Consider the following 25,382-nt stretch of genomic DNA (forward strand, 5'->3'; position numbering starts at 1 on the left):
CAATCCCTCTGTTTTTTGTCTGCTTGCATTTTTATTTTCCTTCACAGGTTAGTTGTACATTATTTCAAAGTCCAATTCTTCTTGTACAGCAAAATAACTATATGGATATGTATACATATATTATATTTAACATATACTTTAACAAATTTAACATGTATTGGTCTACCTGCCATCTGGGGCAGGGGATGGGAGGAAGGAGAAGAAAAATTAGAACAAAAAGTTTGGCAATTGTCAATGCTGAAAAAAAAATTACCCATCATATATCTTGTAAATAAAAAGCTATATAAATAAAAAATTTTAAAATTTTAAAAAAAGGACATATGACCAAAAAAAGCGGATGAATCATCTTCATAAGAGAGATAGGATAATATTTGGATAGCCCAAGTACTATAGTATATCCTAGAGAAATGAAAAGATCAAGAAGAAAATCTCCCACATACTGGCATACCTATAGAGAAGATATATGGAAGGACATAGACAAAAATGCAGAAGATCCAAAGGCACTATGGAAAAGAATGTGGTGGGTGGGGTTATAAAAAAAGTATCCATATAAATAGCGAAGTATCATTAAAGTATCAAAACAAAACATAATGGCACAAACTCTTTCCCTATAATAAATTAATGGCATGAAATTCAAAATAATATTGAAAACTCTGAGCATTTATTTCATTTCTAGGGGCCTCAATCCCTTTGCCTGTAAGAGTGATTTTATGATTCTAGCATTTAAGTGAATTATCAGAAATGCTGGCCACATTAAAAAAAAAAAAATTCTCACAAGAAAAAATTTTGATATACTCCCTAAACTAATCTATTTATTTAGTGCTATACCAATCAGACTTCCAAGAAAATACTTTAATGATCGAGAAAAAATAACAACAAAATTCATATGGAACAATAAAAAGTCGAGAATCTCAAGGGAATTAATGAAAAAAAAAATCAAATGAAGGTGGCCTAGCTGTACCTGATCTAAAATTATATTATAAAGCAGCAGTCACCAAAACCATTTGGTATTGGCTAAGAAATAGATTAGTTGATCAGTGGAAAAGGTTAGGCTCACAAGACAGAACTAGTCAACTATAGCAATCTAGTGTTTGACAAACCCAAAGATCCTAACTTTTGGGATAAGAATTCATTATTTGATAAAAACTGCTGGGATAACTGGAAATTAGTATGGCAAAAATTAGGCATGGACCCACACTTAACACCATATACCAAGATAAGATCAAAATGGGTCCATGACCTAGGCATAAAGAACGAGATTATAAATAAATTAGAGGAACATAGAATAGTTTATCTCTCAGACTTGGGGAGGAGAAAGAAATTTGTATATGTCTAAAATTTTCTCTTAAAGCCAATTCTGAAGGCAGTAAGATACCCACTATATTCATCCCCCTCCATTCTTTCTCTCAGATATAATAAGTTTCCTTTGCCTCTTCATGAGATGTAGTACCCCCACTTTACCCTTTTTCTGGTACAATGTCCTTTCCACATCTACTTTCTAGAACAAGGTATACATGTATTCTTTATACATCTTTACAGCCGAAATATAGTTCCCAAGATTAATCTTTACCTTTTTAGATTTCTCTTGAGTTCTATATTTGTAGATCAAACTTTTTGTAAAGTTCTGGCTTTTTCATCAAAAATAGGTGAAATTCGCTTAATTCGTTGAATGTCCATCTTCTTCCCTAGAAAAAGATGCTCATTCTAGCTGGGTAAGTTATTTTTGGTTGCATACCAAGTTCTTTAGCCTTTCGGAATATCATATTCCAGGCCCTTCAATCCTTTAATGTGGATGCTGCCAGATCCTGGGTGATCCTTATTGTGGCTCCTCGATTGGGTGGTGACCTGAATTGGGTTTTTCTTGCCGCTTGCAATATTTTTTCCTTCGTCTGAGGGTTCTGGCATTTGGCCACTATATTCCTTGGTGTTTTGATTTTAGGATCCCTTTCAGTGGGTGATCGATGAATTCTTTCAATGTCTATTTTATCCTCTGTTCCTATGACTTCTGGGCAGTTCTCTTTGATGATTTCCTGGAAAATAGTGTCCAGGCTCTTTTTTTCATCATACTTTTCTGGGAGTCCGATGATTCTCAGATTGTCTCTCCTGGATCTGTTTTCCAGGTCTGTTGTCTTCCCCAGAAGGTATTTCTCATTCTTTTCCATTGTTTGATTTTTTTTGGATTTGCTTGACTGATTCTTCTTGTCTCCTCGAGTCATTCAATTCCAATTGTTCAATTCTGATTTTCAATGAAGTATTTTCTTCACTCACTTTTTAAATATATTTTTCTAATTGTCCAATTGAGTTCTTTTGTTCTATGGAATTTTTTTCCATTTTGCCAGTTTTGTTTTTTAGAGAGCTATTTTCTGTTTCCAGTTCACTAATCCTATTTTTCAAGGATTTTATTTCTTTATCCAATCTCTCTTTAAATGAGTGGGATGACTTCTCCAGACTCTCTTGCCAAGCCTCCCTCTCCTTTTCCCATTTTTCTTCTAGCTTCCTTGTGAAAGCCTTTTTAATTACTTCTATGAGATTCATCTGTGCTGAGGAACACCCTTTGGGGATTCACCTGGAGAAAGTCTGTTTTTAGTCTCCTCAGGATTTAGAGTCTGCTCTCTTTCTGTATAGAAGCTGTCAAGGGTTAAAGTCCTCTTCAATTTCTTGCTCATTATGTCAAAGAATCAAAGACAAACTAGCAAAAAGAAAAAAAGGAATCACCCCTAATAATCACTGCTTTTTGGGGGGAGGGGTTGGGTGGTGTTACTGAGCTTCCTCTACAGACTGCGGGGGCAGCAGCGAGGCACTAGCCTGACTGTGCGGCGACTGCGCTCTGAGATCCCAGAGCATGCTGAGTCACTGGGGGGGGTGGGGGGGTAGGGGTGGCCAGGTCCCGAGAGACTCCAGCTGTTTGGGGTTGTATTCTTCGCCCCGGTGTTTTTAGCTTCTCTGCTAGGCTGCTGACTTGCTGCCAGGGCAAAGTATCCAATCCTGTAGCAAAGCTCTCTCCGCATAGACGGCTGCGATCACACCCCACCCCCTCTCCAGTCTGCTCGGCTATGAGCTGCCTGCCGGCACCCTGCGCCCGATCCAAAACCGTCCTAGCCCTCGTGCAAAAACAGACCTTTCTTGGCGAATCTCAAGGATGGTTTCTCTTTGTAACTATTTGTGGGGTTTTTTTCAGTCAAGCATCAATTCTTGTAATGAAATGGATAGTGAGAGAAAACGCAGAGCTTACACAGTTGTATGCCTCCTCTCCGCCATCTTGGCCGCGAGAAAGAAATGTGTGACCAAAGATGAACTAGAGACCATTACTGATCACAAAATATAAAATTTTGGTTACATCAAATTAAAAAGCCTTTGTACAAACAAAACTAATGCAAACAAGATTAGAAGGGAAGCAACAAACTGGGAAAACATCTTCACAGTTAAAGGTTCTGATAAAGGCCTCATTTCCAAAATATATAGAGAACTGACTCTAATTTATAAGAAATCAAGCCATTCTCCAATTGATAAATGGTAAAAGGATATGAACAGACAATTTTCAGATGATGAAATTGAAACCATTACCACTCATATGAAAGAGTGTTCCAAATCATTATTGGAAATGCAAATTAAGACAACTCTGAGATATCACTACACACCTGTCAGATTGGCTAAGATGACAGGAAAAAATAATGATGAATGTTGGAGGGGATGCGGGAAAACTGGGACACTGATGCATTGTTGGTGGAGTTGTGAACGAATCCAACCATTCTGGAGAGCAATCTGGAATTATGCCCAAAAAGTTATCAAATTGTGCATACTCTTTGAACCAGCAATGCTACTACTGGGCTTATATCCCAAAGAAATACTAAAGAAGGGAAAGGGACCTGTATGTGCCAAAATGTTTGTGGCAGCCCTGTTTGTAGTGGTTAGAAACTGGAAAATGAATGGATGCCCATCAATTGGAGAATGGCTGGGTAAATTGTGGTATATGAATGTTATGGAATATTATTGTTCTGTAAGAAATGACCAGCAGGATGAATACAGAGAGGCTTGGCGAGACTTACATGAACTGATGCTAAGTGAAATGAGCAGAACCAGGAGATCATTATACACTTCGACAACGATATTGTATGAGGACATATTCTGATGGAAGTGGACATCTTTGACAAAGAGACCTAACTGAGTTTCAATTGATAAATGATGGACAGAAGCAGCTACACCCAAAGAAAGAACACTGGGAAACGAATATGAACTATCTGCATCTTTGTTTTTCTTCCCGGGTTATTTTTACCTTCTGAATCCAATTCTCCCTGTGCAACAAGAGAACTGTTCGGTTCTGCAAACATATATTGTATCTAGGATATACTGCAACATATCTAACATATATAGGATTGCTTGCCATCTAGGGAAGGGGGTGGAAAAATTTGAACAGAAACGAGTGCAAGGGATAATGTTGTAAAAAAAAAAAAAAACAAAATTACCCTGGCATGGATTCTGTCAATATAAAGTTATTATTAAATTATAAAAAGAAAGAAAGAAAAAACTTTGATATAAATGCCATGTGGGATTTGAAACTTGTAGTATTAATCATCACTGTAACCTTTAGAATTGTGTTTTAGAATCAACAAGCTTTTTATAAAATGTCCCTTTTCATGATCGTTAATTTCTGAATTTTCAATTACTATAGATTCATCTTTTTCTACACGATTTATAATAACAATCTAAGAAAAGAAAAGACAAGGAAGCTTGGATGCTATATTATCTAAAATGATTTATCTAGCAATTACAATGCTACAATTTCTTTGTCATGTTATGGAACATTGCGAAACTTAAAGTATTTACTAAATAGATTGATTCAAGTTATCACTGCACAAGTATATTTTAATGTCAGTTATAAAAATAGAAGCTAAATTTTAGATATAAGTGGTAGTATAGTAATGGTAAAATACTCATATAATCATAGGATCTTAATATTTTGACTTTTAAAAATACTGTACAATCATATAACCTCAGCACTGGAAAAGACCAAACCCTGTCTATTCTTTTTACCCCTATTTCCTCTCCTCTTATTTAATTCTCAAAACCCTGAAGTCTGATTTCCAAATCTGAAAGCAATTTGGAACTATGCCCAAAAAAGTTACTTAGTTGGACATGTTGATTCAGCTACACCACTACTAGTCCTATGTTCCCAAGACATCAAAGAAAGAGGTAAATATCCTTTATGTACAAAAATATTTATACCAATCTTAACATTCAAATGAAATTGCTCTATTCAGTACCAATGAACAATTAGTTGCTGATGGCCTTTTCTCAAATATTATCCTTAAGCTTTTGGCATCATTTGATACTTTTGATTGCTCCTTCCTAAATAGATCCTTCAGTTTTCCTAAAGTTATTGTTTCTTCTTCTACCTATCTGCCTCTTCTTTCTTATGCTCCAGAGTAGATCAGCATTGAAATCTTTCACACTATGGATATATCCTCATATCTAGGCCTTCTCTTCTCTCTCTACATTTTTCCCTAGTAGTGATTTTAACAGCTCCCAAGAATTCAATTATCAACTCTAAAGAGATAGTTCCCAAATACTATACTATATATTCAGACCTTTCCTGTGACAAATTGAGAAAAGAATTGGATTTAAATAGCAAGCAGTAGTAGAGGAAGATACAAATTTGCAGAGTGGCCAGAAACCTAACTCTGGAAGAAGAGGACAACAGTGATCAAAAATGGAAAAGAAATATCAAGATTTCTTTAGTTAATCATTTTCATTATCTGTAACTACGAAATCATCACATTTGAATATCATAGTCCCTGGAGTACTGCCAAATGAAGTAAAAATGACATATACATTTATAGAAAGCATGTCCTGGAGGCAGCACAATATTAAGGGCACAAAGCATTCTTGGGATTTCTGAAACCAGGAACAACAGCAAATGACAGGAAAGAATCATGAAGGTCATTATTACTCAAAAAAAGTAATTAAGAGGGTATTGACAAGTATTGATTCGTGTATATTTTCTCATCTTTATGAAACTTTATGAGAATAATTCATGGATTTATCGGGAGTGTCGTTGAAAACAGGAGAAGGAAACAACTAGGCTTTTATACATGATATTCTATAACAGAACTTATCTTTCTAGTAATAAAATCAACTAAAAGGTGCAGAGAATACAAAAGCCCACTGCTGGGACTTTTTGCTTCATCAGATTAGGAAAAGCAAAAGCTCTACTCAAAACAAAGTATATCTCTTACATATGTTAAAATTACAGAAGAATCTTTAATCACTCAGTATTTATTGTTGCTGTTGTTATTCATGAACCCATTTGGGGTTTTCTTGGGAAAGATACAAGAGTGATTTGTCATTTCCTTCTCCAGATCATTTTATAGATGAGGAAACTAAGATAAACAGAGTTAGGTAACTTGCCAAGAGTCATACAGCTAGTGAATGTCTGCAGTCAAATTTGAACTCAAAAAGATGAATCTTCCTGAAGGTTGTTCTGTCACTGTAACCACTGTGCCACCTAACTGCCCTAATATTTATTAAACAACATCCAAATCTAAGGCAGAGTACTGGAAAACTGAAATAAAGAACTCTAAACAGCTCCTGGAATTTAAGTGGCATCAATTTTAATAGGGGCTACAACATGTAGTTTCTTCCTCTCCCCTCCTCCCTGAATTGTATGATATTCTTTGTTGTGGAGAATTACATAAACAGAATATTTCAGTTGGTAGCAAAGAAATGTTTCTGGGCATCTAAAATTATCATCTTCCTGTCTTCTTCTATTCCATCTCCCACCCTAACATTTTACTTTACCAGGACTGATGAAGGAAGTGACTTAGTGCTTCTGAGACTAGAGCTACTATTCTCTAACCTTCCCTAAACCAAATAGGGAGGAGAAGGAAATAAAACAAATGTGAAGACTGAGGATTTGAGACCCAGTGAGAACCACTGATGTAGGCAGATGAGGAATTCATACAATTCCAAATGACACAAAAACTAATTTCCTAGAGTTAGGATCAAGGATTTGAGGTTAGAAAGGTCATTATAGATCATCTAGTCTAATATTATTTCATAAAGTAGATTGAGGCCCACAGATGAGATAAATTGATTTGCCCAAAGTCTCACAACTATTTAAATGACAAAGGTGGAATGATGAAGAAATTTTTGTTTGTATAAAACCCTGTGTTGTCTGTACATCAAGCCCCAGAACATTGAACCTCCTAAATACAATCAATAATGACTCAAATAAGTCAAAGTATTCACAAAGGGGAAAACAAAAATAAATGGATGAAGAATATATAATGGCCAGATTATAGTTAATTGGAAGGATATCCCATTGATTTTACTGACCAATACATACATTTTGGAAATATACCACAATTGAACATTGGACCACATCCATAATTGAATAGAAGGAAGAGAGAAGGCTGGATAACCTCTGGGAAATTATACAAAATTTTTAATGACCCCATGCTTCTTCCTGAAAACAAAATCTCTTCATTTTAACATTAACATTCTTCCACTATATTAACAATGGAACCATCATAGTCCCTGAAAAATCACACTTGGTCACCCAAAGAAAGATAGTAAAATAAAAGGTATATAAATTTCCGTTTTTTGTTCTCAACAAAAGGCAGCATGATTCAGGGAAAAGAGCCCTAGATTTAGAATCATGAGTTCAAATTCTGATTGACACTTCTCATGGGGGACTTCACTTCCCACCACCTTATTTTTCTTATCTTCAAAATTTTGGACTGGACTGGATCAGAGATAAAACTTTATTTTTTTGTCTCTATATCCCTAGCACTTAGTGGCACAGTAAAAGAGGTGTCAAACACCAAGTCAAACGACATTCTCAACTGTGGCTCAAACCCTTTAAAAATGTAAGTAGGATATAGTTAACAAATATAAAAGAGAACATAATGTTATTATATAGTTTTGTCAATATGCAGCCCATATGTAAAGTTCACTGGTTCATTTCTATTTTAATTTGACAACACTGAACTACAAGGCCAATTCCAATAATAACTAAAATTTATATGATGTTTTATATATCTCAGTACCTAGCAGAGTGATTACCAAAGGATTATGTGCTTCTAAATGTTAATAGACTTAAATATATTTCACCAGGATGGATTTCCTTTATAATTCTCTTGCATATTATGCATTTAAAATTTTTTTTGGCCTTTCTTAGATCCTAGTACTTAGCACAGTTCCTGGGCACGTTGTAGATGCTTAATAAATGGGTGTTAATCTAAGTGTGTTTCACGATCAGTTTCCTCGGTCATGTTAATGTATCATCTAAAAACGATTTTAGGGAACCTGGCTTTGTCTTCCAGGCACTTAGCACCAGACTGCTCGGCACCTACTAGGCAATTAATAAATGCTTGGCAACTTGAATGATTCTGAGGAAGGTTCCGCAGGGCTCCAGCGGAGTCCAGGACACACAAAAAGGTTCCGAGCCATGGCCTCGGAAAATGCTTCTTCCCGGACGTTCACAAAGGGTTTTCGCCCTGGGAGCCCAAACAGAGCCCGCCACCTGTCAAGGGGCATTTGATTAAATGGAAGCACGAACTGATCGAATGCACCAAGCACTGGGGCCAGAGAACCTAGTACCAGTCGCCCTTTATTAGTCACTACTTACGGGTTCGCCCCATGCCCAGCCCTTTCCTCATTTCCTCGCGAATCGAGAGTGTGAAGCCCCGAGAACACCGCGTGCGCAAGCGCACTTCTACTTCCCTCCCCGCGGTCCCGGTCTTTCTTCCGGGTCTCACCCGCTCCTCCCAAACCCTCGGAGTACCAAGAGGGAAAGGGAGAGGGAGGACTAAGGGGGTTGAAAGGAAAAAGGATTTGAGCTTGAGACCCCACAAAACAATAGACGATACTCCTGACCAATTGGCGGCCGCGACACACCCTCTTTCGTGGGCTGGCCAATCCAGAGTAGTGCCGAAGAAAGGGGTGGGATCGAGAGAGCTCCTTTCTAAGCGTTTCCTGAGGGCCGTTAGGAATGATGACAGAGCGTTTTCCTTTCCTTCCATTAGGTTGCAGCGGGCCAGGAGAAAAGCACCCCCCCAATTAATGAGAAGCTTGCAACGCTGCTTTACCTTGCTCCTCAGACATGTCTAGACCCTGGCACTGTGTGTTCTGCCACTCTGGCTCAGTCTCTGCGCTGCCGCGGGCTCGGGTTTCCCTTGGCACAGGTGGGTGGGGATGGAAGATGGCGTTGAAACGGAAGGGACTAGACAGGCAACGAGAATATCAAACTATTTTAAATTTCTGCGGCTGCGCAATGGCTCCCAGTTAGAACAGTACCCTCCGGGCACGGGCGGAAGCCCAAACGGAAGCAGAAAGTGCCTCTTGCCCTGTTGCTGCTTAGTTAAGCAGGTTGAGATTGACTCATTCCCTTCCTGCTACTTCCTTTTGTATCCTTTGCTTAGTAGCGTTTATGCAGATTGAGTAACCTACTCTTCCTGCCTTCCTTCCACCTCGAGTAGCAAGCAAGTCGGGGTGAAACAACTTTCCTCCTTTTCCATCCATACTAACTTTAATGTCATAAATAGGAAGAAGTGAATTCCCATAATGCAAACAAGTTCAAAGCCAAACCAATGGAAAAGCTCAACAAACAGCACCCCGCCTCCCCTTTTATAAAACTCCATGTAGCTAGGTGGCACAGTATAAATATTATTATTATTGTGCACTTAATTATCCTTGACCCAATCCTATTTTCCCTCAGCTAAGTAAACAAAAATAGGAAGCCAAAAACTGATTTTTCATGACTCCCAATAAGCATTTAATAAGCACCTCGTTTGTAAAAAACATTTTTTTTTTTTTTTATCACCGCTTCCCAGAATGATAGGAAGTAATTATGGAAAAGGAAAAGAAAGTTTGCTCCATAAGCAAAGAAGGAGAGGAAGGAATAGTTTACCTATCAGATCTTTGGAGAAGAGAGGAATTTATGATCAAAGATCAAAGAACTAGAAAGCAAAGTGGACACTTCAATTACATTAAAAAGGTCTTGCACACAAACAAGATTAAAAGGGAAGTACAAAGTAAAAAGCTGGGGGGGAAAAAAAAACTTTATATCCATTGTCTCTGATAAAGGCCTCATTTCTAAAAATTTGGAAGACTACAAGTCAATTGATTCAAAGGATATGAACAATTTTCAGATGGTGAAATTAATACTTATTGTCATATGAAAAAATGCTCTAAATCACTATTGATCAGAGAAATGCAAATTAAAACAACTCTGCAGTACCACCTCATACCTCTCAGATTGGCTAAAATGACAGGAAAAGATAAGGATAAATGTTGGAGGGGATATGAGAAAACTGGGATACTAATGCATTGTTGGTGGATGGATGTGAAATGTTGCAACCATTCTGGAGAGCACCTGGAACTATGCCTAAAGGACTAGAAATTTGTGCATGCCATTTGAGCCAGCAGTGCTGCTACTGATTCCATATCCCAAGGAAATCATAAAGGAGGGGGAAAGGCCCCTATGTGCAAAAAATATATATAGCGGCTCTCTTTATGGTGACAAAGAATTGAAAAGCGAATAGATGCCCGTTAATTGGAAAATGGCTGAATAAGTTATGGTATATGAAAGTAATGGAATATTGTTGTTCTATTAAAAAAATGATGAACAAGCTGATTTTAGAAAGGTCTGGAAAGATTTACATGGATTAATGCTGAGCAAAACAAGTAGAACCAACAATACAGTATACACAGTAACTACAAGGTTGTGCGATGATCAACTATGAAAGACTTGGTTCTCAGTGATTCAGTGATTCAAGGCAATCCTAATAAACTTTGGATAGAAAATACCATTTACATCCAGAGAGAAAACTCTGTAGAATTAATGTAAATTGACATATGCTACATTTGCTTTTTTTTTCTTTTGTGGTTTTCCCTTTTGTTCTGATTTTTCGCTCCCAACATGATTCATAAAGAAATGAGTATTTTAAAGAAAATAATGTACATGTATAATCAGAAAAAAAAAATTTAATTTTTTTAAAAGGAAAAGAAAGGGGGGTGGAGGGGAGCAGATAAGAACTATGATATGAAAGCAGCTCAATATGTGTTCAGTGAAATCAGTTACCTTTTGGTTTTGCCACTGACTGTGGTCAAGGCACTACCTCCCTGGATATCAGTTTTAATTGTCTATTGTGAACAAGGCACTGTATGATGTAATGAGAATCCAAAAATAAAGAAGTCTCTGTCGTTAATTTTACATTCTACTGAGTTAGGGTTAATAGAAATTCATTATACATCTATAGTGTGCTAAGCATTCCCTTAAGTACTGGGGATACAAAAGAAAAGGATGACACTATTCTAGTTTTTAAAGAGCTCACAATCTAATGAGAGAGCAAATAAAAAAGAAGCTGAAAGAGGTGGAGAAGGAAGTGCAAATCACTGTATCAGATATGGGGGCATAATGAAGTCCTGCAGCCCTGGTGGGAAATGATAGGAGGAGACGTGAATTGTAGACTTGATTTCATCTTGTAGGATAATAAGTTACTGGAAATTATGTAGCCCAGGAGAACATTTGGGGAGCGTGGGTAGGAATGATGAGGTGAAAACAATGAATCCCCTTTTAAATGGTGGGCAATCTCAGATGAGCTGTTATGGCTCTCCTCTACTTTCTCCATTCAGAGGGATGGAAATGCCCCAAAGGCAGAGGTACTGGGGAGGTCTAAGTTTCATAGTTGGTATTTATAGGATGATGAGTTTCTGAAGATTTTGAAGCATAGGAGAGAAATCAGGTAGGAAATGATAATTATAAAGTGAGAAATTTGGATTGAGATCCTATTCACTTGGGAAATGTTCTGCTCATAGCATCAAGAAACCATAAGCAACCATAAATAAAATAGGAATCAGAATCTGAGAAAGAAGAAAAATGAGAAGAAATCATGAAAGAAGTGGTTAAGCCAGGTAGCTTAAACCTACCTTATGGCCAATTTGCCTTGCTTCCATCAGTTTCATATGCTAAATGTTAGGCAATATCTAATACTCTGGAGGATGAGTCTCCTTGTGATATCATTCCTCCATGAAAACTCAATTGATCAACAATTGAGGAACATAGGCCTGAAATAGTATTAAATCTTAAGCTCTACGTTTCCAGAAATTCTGACCAATCTAGTTCTGTAAATATAAAGAAAATTTTTGTGGGGAGGAATTTTCAACAAATTTAAGCATTAAAAGAGTGATGATATATCCCTAAAAAAGGAAACTATTGCTTGCACATGTATACTAAAATTAGAACATATGATTAGCATGGCCCCTCTGCAAGAATGACATTTAAATTCATAAGGTAATCCATATTTTTAGAGAATTTGAAATAAAAAATAACACAATGTTGACTTCTTAAAAAAATGTAAATGTATTCCCTTAGCAGTAATGTTGAACGGAAATAAAAATAGGGATCACTAAATGTAGACCAAATACTGACTAGAAAGCCACTTTAATATCATCTGTATTCTATTGAAACTTTTTTTGTTAAATGTTTCATAATTACATTTTAATCTGATTCAGGTCTCAGGGATGTTATAACTATATATATATATGTGTGTGTGTGTGTGTGCATGTATGTGTGTATATATATACTATATATTTAACATGTCTGCCTTAGATTATGGTAAAGAAGATAAAATGTCCACCAAAGGCAGGTGAAGAAAAGCAGAGGTACATTAAAAAAGAAAATCTCAACAGTTAAACTTAATCTCTTTTCTTATCCCTTGGTCTAGTGCCGATTATACATTAATGGAATGTCAAATTAGATTACCTATTAGATAATTATGAAAGCAAAGAAGCAGCATATTGATTTTGTTTGAAAAGTATAACCTAAAGACTATCAACCCCTGAAATGACTACTGTTCTATTATAATCCTATAACAGCAATGTTTGAGGGAGCAGATAGAATTCTGATTCATTACTCCTTTGGAGTAATAAGAAAAGAGCACCCAGTTTTATGGCCCTTTTGTCCCATGGAGAAGGATGAGTCAGACTCTAGAGATAACTATCCATGCCTCTCCCTAAATAAGTCTAAACACTTTTCATAGCTTGCGAAGATATACATATCTTATATGGGCACACACATATTATAATGTTAAAATAGGTGCGTATTTGTACAACATAGAATTTATATATTTTCTATAATATATATATGTGTGTGTATGTATATATACATATATATATATGTGCATATATATGTATATATATATATATAGAGAGAGAGAGAGAGAGAATGAATAGGAGTGGTATTTTTCTGCTTTGGAATGATTTAATTTTATTCCACTCTCCCCAAATTGATTAAAGACACTATAAAATGCCCGAATATTTCTCATGAAGTGGTACATCCTGGAGGAATAGAAGTTAAGAGCAATAAACCTGTCTGCTTTGACCTTTGGACTTCTCAGATATTCTTTCTCCCTCATATCACCTTAATAAGTACTCAGTAAATTTTTGATTATTAATTGGAATGAGTCTCTAGACCAGTAGTTCGCATTTAGTGATTGACAAATCCTTTGAGATTCTTTAATGTTGCTTTAGACAGTAAATAATTGCCAAATTATGTTACAAATGTATTGCTTCTCTGTGAAAACAAGCATAGGCATGTTTGGAATATTATAGGTTTGTTTCTTAGCGATACAAAACTCTCATGATCATATATGCACTACAATTTTGGTGTCCATGCAGCAATTACAACAAATTCTGATCATTCCTGAATAAGTGCAACATATTCTTGCATATTTTTCAACCTGAAATTAAGTTGTTTCCAATTTCCACAAGGATACTATTCCAGTTCAAATGCATTTCCAACAATTATTCAAATACATATGTACACCCTAATTTACATTCTGTATACTGCCCCACAGTAGCTCCTTTTTCCTTTCTGTTACCCTGTAATTATATCTTAACAGTTAGGTAATTATATGACCAAAATGTTACAAACATTTGTGTTTTTACAGTGCAAATGTCATACTGTCTGAAAACTATGATCAGTGGTCATGTACATTATAATCTATCGTGAAGCATTACAAATGTTCCATAGGAAAAAATCTTATGTTGCCTCTCATTGCAGTATCAAGACTTTTCCAATTAATATTCTACATTTCAAATAGATATATGCACTGTTATGCCACAGTTCTCTTTTATTGTTCTGACTCAGTCTCCCTAATTATCCTGACCCAGTCAGTTTCAGCTTAAAACTCAGTCCTGCAGAACCTCTCCTTCCTCTTTATCAGATTTGATAAGGATAAAAGATCTTATGTTTTAGGATATCAGAATGCCTTTCCCCATCCCAAGATGCCTCTCCCCATCTCCAGGGAGCTCACCCACCCTGTCAGAGTCCTGTTCCCACTCTCAGTACCCTAACTCCACGCCTGCCATCTCTCCCTTTAAATAAATCATTAAATACTCTGTAATCTCTATCTTGCCTCAGTTTCTCCAGCATTACATTTTGGAGGCTTCCCACCAAGATGTTAGAAAATGAGCAGGATTAGAGATAAGAGACTTTCAGGTCTCCTCCTTGGGCATCAGGGTGGCTGGAAATCTGAATTCTTGGCCTGGAGAGGCCAGCCCTCTGGATTTTTTTTTTTTTCCAGAGCTTCCAGGAAAGAGAGCAGTTTCCAGCCACAGTTGTGCCTGACAGTAGACACCTCCATTTCGGCCACAGGAGAGTAAGTATGGAAGTCTGGAAGTCTTAAGACCTGTTCTATTCTGTCTGTATGTGCTAGCATCTGGATTCCCAGAATAATGAAATGCTGATGGGCATAAATTCTGGGTGTGGTGAATTCTGGACACAGGGGTCACTACCTGGTGCCTAAGACACATCTGGTTCTATGTGCCAGTTGGCATGATTCTGGGCATTCCAGAATATAAATCTGGATGTTTTTTTAAAGACACCATCTGACTAAAAACAAAAAAAACAAAAAAACTCCGTTTGGACTCTGGAAGGAAAAACTTGGGAACTGACAACTTCCCTCAGAGGCTATTCTAAAATTTCCATTTTAGCCCTTGGTCTGTGTGCTACATGTTTTTGACTACATAGTCTCATGTCCATGTCTGTTATGTGACTTGTCTGTCACTTATTTGTGAATTGTTTGGTTCAGAGCTCTGCTAAATTAAGGAATTTGAGAATTGACTGTTTCAATGTTGCAATTGTACTTAGTATGAAATTTATTTGTGATCTTAAACTTTTAAAAACTGGCGCTCCGATAATTTAAATTCAGGTGTGGCTTGGATAGAGCTACCCTAGATAAGGTCTCTGGAGGAGACCTCCAGAGTTTACACTGATTGCTTTGAACTCTGGCTGGAGAAAACATCTGGTTAGGGACTTTAGGATGGTTTTAAATTGTGGGAAATAATTTTATTTGCCTGCAGGCTAGATTTAGTTATCTTTGAATGTAAGATCTTAAGAACTTGTTGAAGTGAAGTTCTGTTAACATGTCTCTAGGTAAAGAAAGGTCTGACTTTTCTAAAGGCTTCAACACTAGTAAAAGTTGGGGCTTAGGAAAAGTCCATTGGGAATAATGGCCATGTGGGGCCAGAGAGAAATTCATTATTTGAAATATGATAGGAAAAGCAGTTTTATATTACTGGGAATTTAAAGCTGTATTTGATTGGATTTTAAGTTGAAATATAAGTTATTAAAACAAAATGCCAGTAGCTTATCTAGGGAGGTCATATTTGTATCTCCCAACTTAGATGATATGTTTCTTTGTAGAAGCATTGGGTAATTTGTAAACTATACTCTGTTGGGTATATATATTAAGTTTTATGAAATTTGGTTTTAAAAGGTTTTTTAAAAAGTGATTTAAAAGACAAGGGACAAGAAAGATTGATTTGCAGAAGCAATTAATAGTTTAAATGGAGCATCTAGTATTGGTTTGGGAGTGTTTAAAGAATGTTGGAGAAGGTTTGAGCAAGTAAGCATTGGAAGGAGAGAGATAGAGATGAGACAGGATGATGTGAGAGAAGGTAGAAGAGAGAGGAAAATAGCTTTCTGGAAATGGGGAACAAAAAAGCACAAATCCCTAGTGAATTGGCCATTTGCCAGGGGAAAGGAGGTACCCCATGATGGGACCCTAAAAAGATTGGCTGTGAGAAGTTGGGGCGGGGAAGCAAGGTGGAATGGGGGAAGGATGACCATGTGGACAATCTAATCCCTCTCCCCCCATTAAGATGATGATTTGTTGTAGTTTTTTGACAAACTGCAGCTCCTTGCTGGTTCAAATATTAATTGCTTCTACTGTTTAATTGATATTTTAAAGAATCTTTTTGATTCTTTTCTGTAGAATTGAGTATTCTGTATAAGTTTAATTGATTGTATCCTTAGATTATGCCCATCATTTAAAGGGCTTCTGAAAGTAATCGTTTCTCCTTGCCCTTTTGAAAATGTTTCTGTTGAAATTAGGCATGGACCCACACTTAACACCATATACCAAGATAAGATCAAAATGGGTCCATGACCTAGGCATAAAGAACAAGATTATAAATAAATTAGAGGAACATAGGATAGTTTATCTCTCAGACTTGGGGAGGAGAAAGAAATTTGTGACCAAAGATGAACTAGAGACCATTACAGATCACAAAATAGAAAATTTTGATTATATCAAATTAAAAAGCCTCTGTACAAACAGAACTAATGCAAACAAGATTAGAAGGGAAGCAACAAACTGGGAAAACATCTTTACAGTTAAAGGTTCTGATAAAGGCCTCATTTCCAAAATATATAGAGAACTGACCCTAATTTATAAGAAAACAAGCCATTCTCCAATTGATAAATGATCAAAGGATATGAACAGACAATTTTCAGATGATGAAATTGAAATTATTACCACTCATATGAAAGAGTGTTCCAAAATCACTATTGATCAGAGAAATGCAAATTAAGACAACTCTGAGATACCACTACACACCTGTCAGATTGGCTAAAATGACAGGAAAAAATAATGATGAATGTTGGAAGGGATGCAGGAAAACTGGGACACTGATGCATTGTTGGTGGAGTTGTGAAAGAATCCAACCATTCTGGAGAGCAATCTGGAATTATGCCCAAAAAGTTATCAAAATGCGCATACCCTTTGATCCAGCAGTGCTACTACTGGGCTTATAGAGATAAAGAGATACAAAGAGATACTAAAGAAGGGAAAGGGACCTGTATGTGCCAAAATGTTTGTGGCAGCCCTGTTTGTAGTGACTAGAAACTGGAAAATGAATGGATGCCCATCAATTGGAGAATGGCTGGGTAAATTGTGTATATGAATGTTATGGAATATTATTGTTCTGTAAGGAATGACCAGCAGGATGAATACAGAGAGGCTTGGAGAAACCTACATGAACTGATGCTAAGTGAAATGAGCAGAACCAGGAGATCATTATACACTTCGACAATGATATTGTATGAGGATGTATTCTGATGGAAGTGGATTTCTTTGACAAAGAGACCTAACTGAGTTTCAATGGATAAATGATGGACAGAAGCAGCTACACCCAAAGAAAGAACACTGGGAAACGAATATGAACTATTTGCATTTTTGATTTTCTTCCTGAGTTATTTTTACCTTCTGAATCCAATTCTCCCTATGCAACAAGAGAACTGTTCGGTTCTGCAAACATATATTGTATCTAGAATATACTGCAACATATCTAACATATATAGGACTGCTTGCCATCTAGGGGAGGGGGTGGAGGGAGGGAGGGGAAAAATTGAAACAGAAGCGAGTGCAAGGGATAATGTTGTAAAAAAATTACCCTGGCATGGATTCTGTCAATATAAAGTTATTATTAAATAAAATTAAATTTAAAAAAAAAAGAAAATGTTTCTGTTAAATATGAAAGATAATTTGTGAACTTACTGAAACCAATTTATTACTGTTATCAATATGAGGTTATGGTATTTCTAAAAGTTTAATATTTTAAAGAATCTCTTGGATTCTTTTAGGATATTCTAAGTTTTAATTGATTGTATTAGGTCATCCTGAGGTCATTTAAAGAGCCTCTGAAAATAATATATTTTTTGTCCTTTTGAAAATGTTTCTGTTATGGACAATATGTAATTTGGAATATTTGTCTATGTATTGGGTATTTTTAAAAGCAAACTGATTTGTATGTATAATGTTATGATATGAAAGAAGTGAACTTACTGAAATAAATTCTTACTGTCACAAATATAAGGTTATGGTAAATATCTGTTTAAGATATGTCTGAAACTTGGTTAATAGAATTTGTTATTAGAAGTAAAATTCCTTGAGCTTATAATTAATGCTATTTGGGAGTTTTAAAGCTCTACCCTCTGACAGTGGGATAATTAACTGGAGTAAAAATGAATTAAAGCTATTTTATCCTGTTTTGCTGAAAGTTAAGTTTTAACTGCTTATGTTAAGGTTGTGTCCCTGCATTTTTTCCTCCTGTAACTAATTACTATAATCAGAGCAATGGTCAATAAGAAACTGTTACTGCAATTCAATTATGTCATACTTTGCTATTTCCAATCTGGTTATATGTTATACCTTGCTGTTTCCAACTTGGTTATATGTAATCATTATATCCTGAATACTTGGCAAATGAGTAATTTGCCTGTTCATCTATCTGTTACTGAATATTTGTGTCTGTGAATATTCAGGTTTTCTAAATAATGAGAAGACAAGAGCCTAACTGCAGTTTTATCTATTGGGAAGCTGCTGGCCAATTCATACTACCCTCTTCACATTTTAGATTTGTGTTTTTTTGTTCTAGATTTTTTGTTCTAGATTTTGGTCAAAGTTACACGTATTGACTTGCTTCTGAGACATGGATCGGCCCATCTGAAGCTTTGATAGCAGGGAGCATGGCCACACCCATCCCCTCCATGGACAGAGAGTCTCCTCAGCAGGAAGCAGAGAGTTGGGAAAGTGATTGAATTATTGTTAAAATTTTAACTCTGTTTAAGATTTGTTAAAACTGGGATTTGTTAAAAACTGTTTAACTATTGCTGTATGTTTGAGGGAATTTTAGGAAACTTACTGTACTAGTTAGTCTATTATGTATAAGAATTGTGATTCACTCTTGTGATTTATATGTGGAATAATCATTTGATAATTTCTTTTCCGTGTAAAAAAAGGGAGGGAGAAAACTGGTTGAAACTGGTTGGGAAATTGGGAAAAACTGATGTATTTTTCTTAGGCACTTCTGCCCTGCCCCCTATTTCATTAGTTCAGATTGAATTGAAAATTATTTAAACAGTCCTTTTTGTTTTTAACTTCTTGCTTAAAATTCACTGGACTATGATTTGCTAGTTATGTTTTAACTTTGAAATCCCTTATTCTGCTGGAATTGCCCTGGTAGACTCAGTTTGGGGGATTATTTTTTAGAAACAACCAGAAATCAGACACCTGTCCTAGGACTGGCAGTCTCTCTGATCTGTTTCTCCACTCCTGTTGCCCCAGTTCCTTAATTAGTTTTTGAGCATACTTAAAAGGACTTTGCAGTATTGATATCAGGTTTCTAAATAGTTCAGGGTTGCTTGCCTTGGTCTAACTGCATAAATTGCTCAGAAATGTTTCCTAATAGCAGCTCCTGTTCTATCAAGAGGGACAGGTGGAGCTACTCCAAACCCCACTTTTTCTTTCTTTGGACTCCCTGACAGACTTGGGGTGCCCTCTTAGGATGGGCAGCAGGACTGTCTTGAGCACTGCTACTCAGCAGAGGCCAAGTTAAATGCACAAATGACCACAGACCTAACTCACAGTTAACTGTCCATCTCAAACTGGATTCTCTAGTTGAGATGCTCCCCAACTGCAGGGACCTAAACAGGGAGGCCTGTGTGTCTCCCTAAATGAGGAATGCTGTTTGATGCTAATAATTCTGGGGTTATCAGGGAGAGACTGGTCCTTGCTATAAGTCCTTGCATTTTTCTAGTTTTAGTTTGGTTTATTTGCTTTACATAGGGTTGATCAAAAATTATGGTGCTAAGACCTTCTAGAAGAAGGTAATTCAATATTTTGAATATTCAGAAGAAAGAGACTGTGGAATGTTATGTCACAGTTCTCTTTTATTGTCCTGACGCAGTCTCTCTAATTATCCTGACCCAGTCCTGACTCAGTTTCCCTGCTTCTCAGTCCTTCAAAACCTCCCCTCCCTCTTTATTAGAATGTTTGATAAGGATAAAAGATCTTATGTTTTAGAATATCAGCATGTCTCTCCCCATCTCCGGGAAGGCCCACCCCAATGTCAGAGTCCCGTTCCCCCTCTCAGTACCCCGACTCTACCCCTGCTTCAGTATACCTCCTGAGTCTGAGCCATGTGTATATAGGTCATTGAGAAACTCACATTGTTTGTTGGATAGTCTCATTCAGCCCTAGGAGCAAACCATGGATCCATTTGGTCCCAGTAAATCTCTCACTTGAAATAAATTATTAAATACTCTCTAATCTCTATCTTGCCTCAGTTTCTCCAGCATTACAGCATTACATCCAGCATTACATTTCTATACATTACATGTATATAAATACTATATATATATACATGTTGTTAAAAAGCAATATATACAATGGCACTTGAAGTATATTTATTGTTTAAAACAGAGCTTTTCTTTAGCCAATTGAAAACTAAGTACTTTAAAGTAATCGTTCACATTTGTCAGTTAGTTGGCTAAAATTACTAAATGAATTTTTTTCATCTCAGAAACAGTTCATAAAATTATCCTTCCATTTTCTACAAGAAAATTTTTTGTACTTGAGCATCTTCACTTCATTCTTATTTTAAATTAAAATATTGAAATAAGTTTGATTCAAAAGCAAATTTAAGACTATTTGTCTGGTGTTGAGCCAATATTGCAAATCTTTGTTTAAATAAAAGAATAAAACATTGAAATTAATTTTATATTTTGTATTTAAATATCCAAATTGTAATTTATTTCACTAAATAGCTTAAATATTTATATTCAAAAATTGTAAAGAAATTTCATATAGTCTTATAGATGATAGTAAATTATGAATTTTTGCTGAATTATTTTTGATTCTTACAGAATATCTGACATAAAATAATTGTTATATATTATTCATATAATTATTTTTAATGTTATATTCAAAGTTTTCATAATTATATGTAGCAGGACATTTTATATATTATAATTATAATTACATACTACAAATTTTAATTTGGAGATTTTATGCACAAAAGTTATCATTGTAATTAGTATAAACATTTAACAAAGACATCTGAAAAAAGTGTATTAAATTACCCTGGGTGTTCAGAGCACCTTTTTGTTGTCTTTATTGTTGAAAAGGGTCCATGGAATAAAAAATGTTGGGACTCACTGCTTTAGGCTTCTACCACCAACTACTGTATCTAACCCCAAGAATTTCGCATACAATGTAGAAAACATTATAAATACAGAAACTGATACTCAGAAAGTTCAGGCTCAATCCTTTCTAATTATGGAAAATACAAAATTCCAATTTTGAATATTTTATACCTTTCTTTTTTCTTTACTTCCAGAATCAAATCCTAGTCTATTTTTGGACTTCATTTGGGATCGGTATGATTTCATCTGTAGAAAAGTTGGGACATTGTTTTACTTTCAAATAGTTCTGGAGTGGGGAGGGGATATAACCCACAAAAGATTCTATGGAATTCTGGGTGTTATGCCACAGTTCTCTTTAACTGTCCTGACTCAGTTTCCCTGTAAAAGTTTCCCTTGTCTCAGTTTCCTTAACTGTTCTGTCTCAATCTCTTATAAATTAGCAAGATAAAAGAGTAGATTCCTGACTGTTTTGTGTCCTCAAGGATTTACAATATTCCTTTAGAATATTCCAAGATAATCCACGATATCTTTACTTCTTTGTCTCCGGATTTTTAGGGTTTTATGGCTTCCCCTCCCTGATAAAAACTTTCCCTCCCTTTCTCTTCTTTGTCTCCAAAAAGGTATTTAAGAAGTTGGGGTTCCTCCATTCATGGCTGGAGAATAGCGTCTGGCAGCTGTATGCTGGACGCTGGATTCTTTGGGTCCTCCAGCCCTGGGACCAATATGGATTTCTTGGTCCCAGTATACTTATCTGTCTGACTAGATAATCTGAGATGAGAGTCCTGTCCAATCAATCTTACTCTCCCATTAATAAAAATATTAAAACTCTCTAATCTCTCTCCTGCCTCAGTTTCTCCGGCATTACATGGGGAGATGTGATCTAGAAACTTTTGAATACAGAGTTGGGGAGGTAACTTAGAGGCATATTATATTATCTTGTCTAAGTTTCATCAGAGATATATTTGAAATGTCCTGCATATGTGTAGAGACTTGTTGAAGTAATTTTGCAACTGGAATTTCTTGTATGCCTTAGTATTGCAGAAATCTAGACTTGGGGGGAGGGGAAGGGAGAGGAGTAGCACTTTTGTTTTAAGCTATAATTGTATAGTTAGTTTTCTGGTTTATTTCCTTAAAATTCAGACTAGTTTCTTTGAGATAACTTTGATAGGGCTGAATGCTTTTATATTATCATCCATTGTATTACTATACTGATTAAGAGTATAGCTAATAAGAATTGCAAGGATGTTATATAACCTTAGGATATTGGTGCTTAACAATTTGCTTATAGTGAAATGGACAAAGGACTGGCCACCTCTCCCCTTCCTCAGTCTTAGCTTAAAGGGCCTAGAGAAGGGTCTGCTCAGCTAGATTAGGGGACTTCTTTTGCACTTCAAAGTGCCAGATCAACAAAGCTCCCAAGGATATCTGTTCCATGAGGGTGGTCACCTAACCCTGATCCCTATCTATGTTAAAACATCTGCTTTTGTAGCTTTCTTCCTCTAAAGTCGAGTTACTGTTTAAAGTCAAAGGTGCCTGCAAGGGTGAACAAGAATGCTTATAAGGCTGTCCCTACTTCAGTTGGGCACGGAACCATACCAGAATCCTACTGGAGGTCCGTCCTGGCCATGCACACCATCTAGGCCAGTTACAAATAAATTATTTCTAAATTATGAATTACTATGGCCGTCTTGAATTTTATTGCCTGGGCTATTTCACTAGCATAGTGAGAGTTCACCTTAATTATTCACTACAGTTGCCATGGTCTAGAAACCCTGGGTAATCAATCCTAAGTTTAATTTTTTTTTGGAGGGGAAGTAAAAATTCCACAGCTCTTTAGAGTCTTTTCTGAGTTTGATTTCCTTTTAAAATAGCCTGTTTATCTTATTCAGGGATGAATTTGGACCTACATTTGAATTGTCCAGAGTGTTTCAAGGACGCAGAGGAAATTACATCTTGTCTCCTTCTCTTTAGGACTGAAACATGTTCGTATGCATGGGTCCAAAAAAGAGGGGCTTTCTAATGAGAGAGAGACAGAACAAATACCCTATCTCTCCTAAGTCCCACAGGTATTCAGTGAAATCCAAGCTTTTCCTGTGAAGGTAGAAGCTTGATTTCCTATCACCTACTTTTTTCATTATCTTGACTTGTAGCAGGTGAAATTTTTATAAAATAATATATGCTTCTTAAAATTGATATTCACAAATTTGGAGTGGGGTGTAACTCTTAGATTCACCAGTTGAATAGACCTGAACCTCCTAAAAAAAGTTAATTTCCAGATTAAGCACTGTGTCATGGACTGAGACTCTTTGCTATACAGTACTGGGAGATATATTTGAAAAGACAATCATGTCTTTTCCCCAAGTCAGCAGACTGCTATCCAGAATTGACATTACAGAAAAACATGCCCCATTAGTAACTTGACTGGTTTACTGGATTAAACAAATATTTAATTGGAGTAGGGAGGAGAAATTGTAAAAGGAAAATTTGATGATTTGTTCATGTGTTAACACATTGTTAACAGCCTGATTTTCCTTTACAAATTGTGAATAGCTCTCATTTTGAATATGAAGGGGGTATATCACTGGATGAATGAAAATTATTCATACCCTCTTAAGAGCTTTAAATAGCACAGCCTTGGAAAGGGAATAGAGTTTGTAATTTAGACTCAGAGAAGTTTTGGAGTATGACATCTTCATGAAGGATTAAGGGGATACTAATTAAACTGACAAAAATTATTTTATAGAGTTAGAAAAAATAAAACCAAAATTGATCTGGAAGAACAAATAGTCAAGAATATCAAGGGAATTAATGAAAAAAAAAATACAAAAGACGGTGGCCTAGCAGTACCAGACCTAAAACTGTATTACAAAGTAGTAGTCATCAAAACCACTTGGTACTGGTTAAGAAATAGAGTCGTGGATCAGTGGAATAAATTAGATACACATAACACAATAATCAATGACTATAGTAATCCCAACAGGTGTGATAAGAACTCATTATTTCACAAAAATTGCTGGGAAATTTGGAAAATAATATTTCAGAAACTTGACCTATATCTCACACCTCATGCCAAAATAAGGTCACAATGAATACATGATTTGGGTGTAAAGGGTGATACCATAAACAAATTAGGAGAGCACGGGATAGTTTACTTATCAAATCTTGGGAGAAGAGAGGAATTTATGACCAAAGAAGAACTAGAAAATATAAAATGCAAAATGGATAACTTTGATTACATTAAATTAAAACATTTCCACACAAAACCAACACAAGATTTAAAAAGAAGTACAAAGCTGGGGGGAAGGGGGGAATTTAACAGGCAGTGTTTTTGATAAAGGCCTCATTTCTAAAATGTATAAAGAACTGTGTCAAATTTATAAGAATACAAGTTATTCCTCAATTGATAAATGGTCACAGGATATCAACAAACAATTTTCAGATGAAGAAATTAAAGCTATTTATAGTCATATGCTAAAAGATGCTCTAAATCACTATAGATTAGAGAAATGCAAATTAAAACAACTTTGAGGTACCACCTCACACTCTCAGATTGACTAAGATGACAGGAAAAGATAATGATAAATGTTGGAGGGGATATAAGAAAACTGGGACACTAATGCATAATTGGTGGAATTGTGAAATTATCCAATGATTTGGAACTATGCCCCAAAAAGGTATAAAACATACCCTTTGATCCAGCAGTGCTACTACTGGTCTGTATCCCAAGGAAATCATAAAGAGAGAAAAGTACCCACATGTAGAAAAATGTTTGAAGCAACTCTTTTTGTGGTGGCAAAGAATTGGAAAGTGAATAGATGCCCATCAATTGAGGAATGGCTGAATAAGTTATGGTATATGAAAGAATGGTATAAGGAAAATATTATTGTTCTTTAAAATGGAAAAGCTCATTTTAGAAAGACCTGGAAAGAGTTACATGAATTGATGCTGAGCAAAGTAAGTAGAAGCAGAAATATAGTATACATAGTAACAGTAAGATTGTGTGATGATCAATTATGAAAAACTTGGTTCTTCTCAGCAGTTCAGTGATCCAAGACAATCTCAGTAAACTTTGAATAGAAAATACTATCTGCATCCAGAGAGAAAACTATGGAGA

General features: G+C 36.0%; 1 protein-coding gene and 1 pseudogene across 2 annotated transcripts in view; one reads left to right on the forward strand and one right to left on the reverse strand.

Annotated features, from left to right (window-relative positions):
- BEND2 (BEN domain containing 2) overlaps positions 1 to 11,196 on the reverse strand; it is a 59,741-nt gene extending 48,545 nt beyond the window's left edge. Inside the window, exon 1 of one of the 2 annotated variants that reach the window (XM_051984425.1) lies at positions 8,627 to 11,196. In XM_051984425.1, the coding sequence (XP_051840385.1) occupies positions 8,627 to 9,020 (394 nt within the window). In that variant the 5' untranslated portion in view covers positions 9,021 to 11,196. The remainder of the gene's footprint in view (positions 1 to 8,626) is intronic. The other variant, XM_051984426.1, reaches the window with a different exon arrangement.
- A 1,017-nt stretch (positions 11,197 to 12,213) lies between these two features.
- On the forward strand, positions 12,214 to 12,307 carry LOC127558471 (uncharacterized; annotated as a pseudogene).
- The last annotated feature ends 13,075 nt before the right edge of the window (positions 12,308 to 25,382 follow it).

This window comes from Antechinus flavipes, chromosome 3, assembly GCF_016432865.1.
Source record: "Antechinus flavipes isolate AdamAnt ecotype Samford, QLD, Australia chromosome 3, AdamAnt_v2, whole genome shotgun sequence".
In the NCBI taxonomy this organism is placed as follows: Eukaryota; Metazoa; Chordata; class Mammalia; order Dasyuromorphia; family Dasyuridae; genus Antechinus; species Antechinus flavipes.